Raw genomic sequence first — 10,089 nt, 5'->3', positions numbered from 1 at the left:
GTGTGTGTGTGTGTGTGTGTGTGTGTGTGTGTGTGTGTGTTAGCTTTTAGCTTACCCTGACCGAGTCTGACAGATGTTAATTAGTTAGGTCTTGCGTGATTAATAAAATTACTGCTCAACATCTGCTTGGTATCAAAGCACTAGTTAGACCTGTTCAGTATAATTTTAAGAACTGGATGAGGTCTTGTGTTTTCTGTAGCAACAACCAGCAAAATAGTAACAAGTCTTAGAAATTTCAAAGTGGGTGTGTGTGTGGGGGGTATTATGTACTTTCCAGACACATACTTCAACACTAAAGCACAATTAGGTAACTATGTTCCTTCAGTTGTTGTAAAAATCTGTATATATCAAAAATAAATTTGACTTTGCATCACAGTCTATGGCCCAGTCCCAATGCTCAGTGCGCACCTTTGAAGTGTGGATTCAGTCGAATTGCACACAAGTGTTTGAGTGCGCAGGTTACAAACGTGCAAAAATATTAAGAATCGGGACAGTACGGATTACGTCACCATTTGTAGGACCAGCATTCTCCACCATTTGTAAGGGTTTACCTTACACTCTTATAACAAGGTTATATGGATAATATTTTAGCAAAGATCACCTTATTTTCGGTAAATATTCTTCCCGTGCAAAGTGAATGGACACACAATAAGTAGCTTCAGTCAGTGAATTTTGCTTTGATCCAAAAATAAATGTGATCATTCATTTTACATCATCGCACAAAATCACTACAGTATATTTAATTGTGAGCAATCAATTTCCTATAAAAGTTTATAACCAACAATAACAAATGCTTCGAGCTTTGTTAATTGTCAATCAGGCAATTAAATAGAACACAAACGTCAAGATTAGATGTTGAATATGAGAAATTTGAGGCAATTAACTTAAGTTTGGCAAGGTAGGTTTAAGAAAAGGAGGAAAGTCAGGCATTAGCTTTCCTAACTTTTAACTTAAATAAATGTGGGTTAACCAGAGAGGCAAGGCGTTTCTCTGCTCGGCGTCAGCCAGATGGCGACACTTAGTAACAAAACCAGCTTCAACTTTTGTCGATGAGGTCTGTCACCCATGGTACCCAAAATGGGCGGGGCGAAGGGCRGATGTGGAGAATGTGGGACACACTAGTAGTGTGTCACTAGTGTGACACTACGCACTCAAACCCTTCAACATGTACGCGCATTTGAAGTGCACAAGGGCGGAACGAGGGTGGGAGTGCGAGTATTGGGACAGGGCCTATTTAAACAYTTTGAAATTGGCCTGTGTCTCTTTAAGAGCCTCCTACCGTTTCCAACACTCCCACTTCAGCACATCTTCACAACAATGCTTTGAGGGAGGAGCTTTGRGTAAATRGGCAGAGMTTTGTACCAGCARGTGTTTAGCTCTACATGGCTACCACAGGGGATTTAAGGATTTCTCAAACATGCATGAATGAGTCAAAGCAACACTCTGGGCCTGTTTTTGATGAAGGAATAACATCATAACATGAAATAAAGCTCAAAACATTTGATTTTGCACAATACACCCCCTTTAAGCAAATCCTGAAGGAAACCACGTGAAAGCTTGAGTCACAGTTGATCTGTGTTGGGCTGGTTGTAGTGTTTGTACTGWAAGKAAACAAATATGGTCTTGTTGAAGAYATTTAGGTGTAAATATAAGCATGAATATGTGGCTAAACTTTAAAAAAAGGAAAYTATAGTGAGGTGACGAGAATAAAAATGAGGGATCATGTTAATTGAATTTCACAATGAAGGAAGCTTCTGAAGTTGTACAAAGAAATGAAGTGCTAAATGTGTTGTAGGAGATGAAAGAAGGGAAGTGGAAGCAAAACGAGGTCAGAGTGATGAGATATATTTTTCTCCAGGCTGGCAGATTACAAACAAACCAAAAATGAGCGAGAGAAGAAGCTGGCAAAAAGGAAACGGAGTTAGAAATTGTGGGTGTGGAAGACAAAATGCCACTGGAGAAGAAATTAAAACAACAGGACAAGATTTTCTTCTGCTTTGTTTTTCACCAGAAATGCTTCGCCAGTCTCCACTACTCTGCTTAGACTTGAAAGGAATCGTCATGTGACGATTTTAATGCTTTAAAGTGATCTGCAGCCTTTTTTCCCCACGAGAGAACACCGGTGCTTTATCTGCATGACTGCTTTTGATCTTTTTTCTTATCCCATAAGCTTAAAGTATACCAACAGGCTGTGGTAAATCAAAATCCAAGGTGAAATGTAACCAAGACTGGAACAATATACCCCCCCACCCACTCCCCAAAGACTTCTGAAGAAAACTCTTTTGATTGGCTCTGCGTTGAAGATTATTTATTTCTTCTGAGGAATCGGGACAMACTTTAATGTTTTCTTGTTGCTCTGTTTGTTTATAATTCTTGACATAATTAGCGTCCCTGCCTACATACAGGTTGATCAAATTGTTAACAAAAAAACAAATGGAAATCATGCTACAGCTCAGTCTTTGCTCAGAGAGTTCAGATTGGATCTAGATGCAAACGACAGCTGCATCAAATTAAAAATGACAACTATAACCATGTCCAATCAAAACGAACAGCTATGACCAATTAAATTTGACTACTGCAGTAAAAATTTCTTTTTTATTTTTCCCTTAGGAAAATCTCTGCAAATGCTCTGAACTGTAAATCATTTTGTACTTTTAAATGCATTTGCTCTGTCACTGAACCATAAACTAACCTTTTTCTATTAATCTTGACTTCAAATCCACCATTCACTTCCTTTTCGGTGGCACAAATGGTGCTTTAGATGGTTACAGGAAGTAAAGCAAAATGAGACATCCTGTGTGCCCTTTTTCTTCTCTTAACAGTTTCTGTTAGCACACACACGTATAATTGTTAATTACATACGCATATACATACAATGGGGTTTTTTATACGGTTTGTTTCTGGTTCTTCCAAAGAGTTGCATGCTTCTTGGAGGCAAGAAGAGCACAGATATTCCCCTGGAGGGTTACCTCCTGACTCCCATCCAGAGGATCTGCAAGTACCCTCTGCTGCTGAAGGTAATGTACTTTCCTCTGAGCAGAAAAATCTGTTTGTGTAAAAACTGAACAAGCATGCTAAAAACCAGATCATAAAGTACGCTTTTGATACCAGTGACTCATTTTTAAACTTGGTTAGACCCCCCCCCCCCCCCCCCCCCAATATAGGTGGCATTTTAGGAGCCAAGCTGGTAAAGGTTACACATTTAACAGAGCATTAACAGGTTTTTAAACCCACCTGTTTTTAAAAATGTGCAGATGTCTTTTTTTAAACTTCCTCTTTCTACAATATAGGAGCTGCTTAAAAGGACCCCTAAGAAACATGCAGATTACCCTGCAGTGGAGGAGGCCCTGCAGGCCATGAAGGCGGTCTGCTCCAACATCAACGAGACCAAGAGGCAGATGGAGAAGCTGGAAGCTCTAGAACAGCTGCAGTCRCACATTGAGGGCTGGGAGGTGAGAAAGATGGGTGACAGTCGTCGTGAGGATTTGTGACGATCAGAATCACAATTCTTATTCATTTTTTTTATTAATACATGCAGAGAGCACACTAAATGGAGTATGGCTCCCTAGAAAGAGAAGTGATGGGGAAAAAACAGTTACAATTTCTTTAAAGGGATCCATGATTAATCGTAACATTAGACTTTATTTGATAAACATTTATTTTACCTGTAAAATGAAGTCTGTAAAAATACTGTAGGATGTTTAGTTTTTATAAATAAAAAAAAATATTGTCACAGACGGAGCCATTTTCTCAACACTGCAAAGCATACCRTGTAAATAATGACACCATAAATATGTACTAGCTCGGTGCTAGCGCGAAAGCTAACAAAGTAAACGGAGGTCCTCCATCCACATGACAGAGAAGAGAGTGTATAAATGACTCAGCCCGCAAATGAAAATGTGGATAGAGGACCTCAATTTAGCTTGTTAGCTAGCACCAAGCTAATACACATATATATTTGATGATATAGCATCGACGCTAACAGGCTAAGCTGAGGTTCTTCTTCCATGAAGCAGCTCTGTTGTTCTCCATTCAGTTACAGGCTGAGTCATTTCTACCTTCTCCTCTCTGTCAACGCTCTCTGGTTTCATTTAAAAGAGCCAATTGTCAGATATTGTCCAAGAATAACCTTCAGGGTGGATATAGCTCACTAGCAGCCTCGCACYGATGACCTATCCACGTCATCATTTACCCAGAATGCTTTAAGGTGTCAATAAAATGGCTCAGTTCGTGCGACAATATTTTTATAAAAATTTATAAAAACTAAACAGCCTGCAGTATTTTCACAGACTTTATTTTACAGTTAAAATAAATGTTTATCAAATAGTCTGATGTTAMATGTGTGAATCCCTTTTAAAATGATCTCTACCACCTCTATTCCCAACTATCTGAACAGCTATACACTTCAGCACGTTAGCTGCTTTGAATACAGGAGCCACAGGCAGGGCTTGGGAGCCATTAAAGGGTCCAGTGCATTTTTCACGCACACCCCACCCCCTCCCACCACAACAGAGTCCTTGTCTTAGTGGGCACCAACAGGACAATCCACCCACACAGGGTGCTAAGGGGGGGACGCCAACAGGCTAACTGCCCAATTAAGAGACCTAAGAAGCAGAGCTCAAGTCTCACATGTCTAGAGCGATCTAAGCTGGGACTTTTCATAGGAATTGAGAGTAAAATTAAAAATCCAGAGCACAGTTTGGGTCCCACTGGAACGTCTTATTGTCTGCTTGCCAAAGTAGACTCCTGCCTCCGTTTCTTTTTTGCAAAAAGTCACCATTTAGTTCTGATAATTAACCTCCGAGACAATAAAAAGAGCAAATGGTTGTTTAACTTGGATATTCTGACATTTAATGATTATGTAGAGTATTTACACAACAAGTAACAAATCATTTATGTTAATTTATATCACTTGGTTCATGTTTCAGTCAATCAACTGGCATAAACGTGGAAAAGTCTTAACTTGTTTTGGCTTCTACTTTGAATGTTTATGAAATTGTCCATTTCAATAAAACATTTAATGGTTTTAAAACTCAAMTCAATCCGTTTTGATTAGTGATCAATAGAGCAACTGAAAAATATATTTGACATTTTGARCAGTAATGCAGTGTGAATGCTAAGTGCTGAGTGTTATTGACATGTCATATTTAAAACAAGCAGAACAGAAGCTAAAATGAGCTAATCCGCAGCTAAAAGCTAAAATCTCAAATCTAAATCGCTCGATTAATGCTCAATGTATTTAAAGCAGCAAGTAGCTTTACCACAAGATTAGTGTTCATGTTTTTAGTTGCATAACTGAGTCAACTGAAATTCTCTTAGTCAAAAGAACTGATCCCGATCAAAGTGGTGCTACTTTGCAATAAATTTTTTCCGGGTTTATTTTCTGTAAAATTATTATTATTACTTAAAAAAAAATTTTTTTTTACAAAAATAAGCAGAACCCTACAAAGGCACTTTACYCCGACCCATCAACCTCCCCACATTGAGGCTTCAGCCTAACAGCATTAGTCTCACTCMTCTTTCCTTTCCAGCCACTCTCCAGGGCTAATCACCTTCAGCTCTAAATGGAGCAGATCGCCACCCTAACACATTATTTGTGCTTGTAATACACCGTGCATGAACTCGCACGTCCATATTTCTTGGCTTTCTGCTCGTCCATTAAGTGACCATGAGGTGCGTCTGCAGACACATCCTGCATTATATGAGTGCTTGTGTGCAGGCTCAAGCGCACCACAGGCCTTTTCACTGCTGCCTCAGCTTAGTGCAGCTGCCTTGAGGTTGAATCGATTGTCTGACATGTGAACCCCTCCCCCATCCCACCGAGCATTCACCTTAARGAAAAAAACGGAATAATTGGTGAACATTTTTTTCTTGTCAAGGTGGATGTGGAGGATGGATCCTATCGGGGGTCTCTGGAGGACCCATGTCAGAAACCAGTCTAAATCTGATCTGTGAGGACGCGGTGGGGGGTTGATGGGTACGCTTCAAGTCAAGAAGSGGGAGGTGGTCTTAAGCCCACACATGGATGTGTTTAGTTCCGGATGATTTGGGGAGGAATGATCCATTTAACGATGAGTAATGAGTCGTCCTTCGCCTTTATTATCTCATTTATTGGCGGCGCTGTTTTACCAGCTTTAGCGAGCCGTGTATTTTCTCATGCCCGCTCTTAATCTCTTTAAATTAAATCCACACAAATGTCTTTGTTTGGAGTCTGATAGGTTAAAGGCACATGTTAGTGAAGGGTTTTATCTGTGAAATTCATTTCCGTTCTCTGGCTGAAAAACATAAAAACATCTGATAATGACCAAATAATWGCCTAAATAAGATTTGCAGTCGGTTTTGAAGTTCAACCACTAATTAGACATGATATATTTGAAACCGATAACACATAAGGTTGATGGTAACTGACCCATAAATATAATTTCATGACATTTGTTAATTTAAAATGTCTAAATCCAAAATGTATTTGGAAGAGTTTAATTTGTTATAGTTAAAGCAGTCGTTAATGTTTTGACTGCTGTCACTACCAACGACAGTATGCCACCTTTCTCCTCCTTCATGAAGACAGTTTGTCAACAGGTTGTGGTTTTATTCGACTGTTGCCAAAACAAATGTTTATGTGCGATCTCATCACATCCTGTGAAGGTGATCGGCTGCAAAGTAACAATGTGCATAATTTTAAATGGTGTAGGTGGAGGGCAGTTGATTCATTTTTTATAGCGTCATATAAAAAAATTATATCCTTCCAGGATGTGTACGCAAGAGGAAATGCAACCCCAGGTTAATTAGACAGYGCAGATGGTTAAAAAAACGAGACAAGGAAACCATTTAAAATCACTCAGGCCGAACCCAAAGGTCAAGTTCCGTCACTTTCTGGAACGCTCTCCCTCTGTCCCTTCGCTGCTCAGATTCCACTGACTCTTTTAAGAAACATCTTAAGACATTTTTATTCAGACAGGCTTTTAGTTAATGTGCTTTTTATTGTGTTTTAATTGTTGTTTTTATATCTGTGATCTGTTTTATTGTTTTTAATTATTTTTGCTTTCTGTGAAGCACTTTGTGATGTTTGTCTGTGAAAGGTGCTATAGAAATAAAGCTTACTTACTTACTTTCTGATTGCACCATTTGTTGCATCTGGAATAATAATGAGCTTCAAGGATGAAGACCCTGGAGGGCTCCACTACTGACAGAAACACGCACACAAAAAACAGACATTTACCAAAATGTCTTATTGACAAGCCTCCAGATTTCTGCGACTTAATGAGTCCAAACTGGAGATTTTTTGTCGAGCCACATTAGTAATATCTTTATTTTTTATTATTGTGGAAGGGTATCAACACATTTATTTGTGTTTATAGGTTTTGGATTGGAATGAAACATTTCTACTAAGTCTGTACCACGTCCTCTCTCTCTCTCTCTCTCTCTTTTTTTTTTCTTTTTAAAAGGCTTATATTTATTTGTCTAGACACATGTACACTTTGGGAAGAGAAACCAGTGTAAAATGCACATCATTATATGCTAAAGTAACAGCTATGGTGCAAATTCAGTCTCGGTTGCGTTATTCAATTTTCAGTATATTTTGTAGTTTTGCTTCAAAGCACTCATTTTTTTWATTTTATTTCACGAGAAGCTAGCTATTCTGACAGATTTATTATTGAGGTTTTGCTCAAACACAAAATATAAGATTGGTTTAGGTGGGGTCAGTTTTGTCCAGCCTTTCCTATCATTTACAAAAGAATGAAAACAAGTTTCTCTCCGTGTCAAAGTTGACTTTTCGTATTGTTTCAGTCGGGTTGTGAACTCTTTAAGTTTTTATACAGACAACAATGTTTTTCTTTGCAACTCTAGATGACGGTGCTCAGCTCAGATAAAATAAACTGTGGCTGCAGCATGTGACGGTGAAGACTATGGCGTTTCATTCCTATAATTCTTTATTTCATTTTTTCTAGGGAACCAACYTGACGGATATCTGCACAGAATTGCTTCTTCATGGAAATCTTCTCAAAATCTCAGCAGGCAACATCCAGGAACGTGTCTTCTTTCTCTTCGACAACCTTTTAGTTTATTGTAAAAGGAAGTCCAGGTGAGAAAAGCTGCATTCAAAAAAAACTGCACATTAGCTGTGTGTCAAATATGAGAAAAGCAACAACAACAAAAAAACCAACAAAATGAAAAAATTACATTTTTTCCCTTTTGGCTAACCAATTGAAAAAGTCCAGAAACGGAAAAAAATCAGTGCAGACTGTTACATTCCTGTTAATATTGACTCATTATGGAGATATGTGCCAAACAGAAACACTCGTATACCTGCGTCTGAATGAGTGTGTGCATTACAGAGATGAGTTGTTGTTTTTTACCGTGTGGCACTGGCATCAACGGATGTTTTTCGCCCCTCAGCCTAACCGCAGAGTTGTGTTCTTTCCAAGGGTTTCTGGAAAGAAGTCCAGCAAGAGGACCAAGTCTATCAACGGGCCCCTCTATGTGTTCAGAGGCCGAATCAACACCGAGGTGATGGAGGTGGAAAATGTGGAAGATGGAACAGGTTTGTGTTTGCCCAGCAGCATATTACTGACTTGAGACTGTGTATACATGCATATACTGTATACTGCGTGTGTTCATGCAGGATTTATCTAAACAATCCCCTAATGTTGTTTTTTTCTGGTCAAGCTATTGATCTACTATGATTACTTGGTTATTTAAGAGTAATACATGTTACCTTTCATGCTAAATTTTAATCTTATATTGCAATTATAACCATTTTAGTTAAACATTAACAAAGACGTTATATCAAATGTCAGTTGATATGATATCTTTGGCAATCTCGCACAGTAGGGCTTGAAGTCTGTGTTTTAGATGCTACAACACCAAACTTTAGCTCAATATTTGTAGAATTCACTGAAGTATAGCCATTTTTGTGTACGCTGGGGGGGGGGGGGGGGGTATGCAAAAACCACTCTTTAGTCTTTAAATACATTTTGTTGTGTACTTTGAGTCTTGGAGTGCTGCAAAGATTTGGTTCATATTTTTCAACCTGTTTAGTTTTCTCTATTTTCTATGAAGTTTTCTGAACTATGACGTCACGGAATTTGCGACAGAACAGACATATAAGTTATGGACTTACCAACTACAATTTAGTGGTCTTATATGGTCATAAACCCCTCTGTCAAACTATAACGAACCAATCTATAAGCTGGAGGGTGTGTGGTTTGAAGTGCCTCATTTGCATTTAAAGAGGCAGCCTCAAAACGAGTTGATCTGAGACACTCTCAGAAAAGGGGCGGAACTTGTGGAGTTACAATAAGGAGGAATTCAGAGCAAAGCATTGYGGTTCCACTTTATATAGACCACAACTGAAGGATTTCAACGTGAAAAAGGATTTAAAAGCATCATGTGTCCTTTAAGGTTGATRAGCTGTAATTTTGAATGGTGTTGATTCCAAAATGTAATTACTGTAGTCGTATCTCCATTGATCCGAGACTGTCTTTAAAATTCATGAGATGTTTTGCTGACTCTACGGTCTGTCAAAATCATGATCAATTTCTGCCTTTGGTGGAAGGCAATAATCACTGCAGGCGATTTTCATACAATGCACACTTGTTTAATCTCCACCTTAACTGTTAACAAGTACCTGCTTCAGCCGCTGGTATGTGTGAAAAAGGTGCTGTTAGTTGGATTTGAATCAGATAGTTGTTGACAGTTTGGGTGGAGTGTCATATTTGCACCTAGTTTCCAACAGGATGTAGCTTGCGATGTCATGTACTGTTTGAAATGGCCTATTCAGTAACAAGTTGATGCGCTGATAAAAATCTAAGTGCAGAAGCAGCCTCAAACTAGACAATGTGCTCCGGTTGAGGTTGAGATAATGGGTCAAAGATCATCGAGTCTTCTGTGGACAGACGCTGATACGGTCTTTGCTCGGCTCTGTTTTGTTTTTGTGGTTTGCCGTGAGGCTTCGCTGGGCTCAGTGCACGTTGTTCCTCCCTCTCTCTCTCTCTCTCTCTCTCTCTCTCTCTCTCACACGTTTCCTCTTTTCTTTTTCTCTCTTCTTTATGCTGGCAGATTATTTCTGCAACTCACATGACTTGGGTT

At 39.0% G+C, this 10,089-nt stretch overlaps 1 protein-coding gene across 1 annotated transcript in view; it reads left to right on the top strand.

The window, feature by feature from the left end:
• LOC106522391 (phosphatidylinositol 3,4,5-trisphosphate-dependent Rac exchanger 1 protein) overlaps positions 1–10,089 on the top strand; it is a gene marked incomplete at both ends in the record, with an annotated part of 74,659 nt that overhangs the window by 35,985 nt on the left and 28,585 nt on the right. The window contains 4 exon segments of the mRNA XM_014015379.1: positions 2,916–3,017; positions 3,291–3,452; positions 7,950–8,083; positions 8,427–8,542. Coding sequence (XP_013870833.1) covers positions 2,916–3,017; positions 3,291–3,452; positions 7,950–8,083; positions 8,427–8,542 — 514 coding nt within the window.

The sequence above is a fragment of the Austrofundulus limnaeus genome, unplaced genomic scaffold (assembly GCF_001266775.1).
Source record: "Austrofundulus limnaeus strain Quisiro unplaced genomic scaffold, Austrofundulus_limnaeus-1.0 Scaffold128, whole genome shotgun sequence".
NCBI lineage: Eukaryota > Metazoa > Chordata > Actinopteri > Cyprinodontiformes > Rivulidae > Austrofundulus > Austrofundulus limnaeus.
Note: the sequence above shows the minus strand (reverse complement) of the source record. Positions and strands in the feature narration are given on the sequence as shown.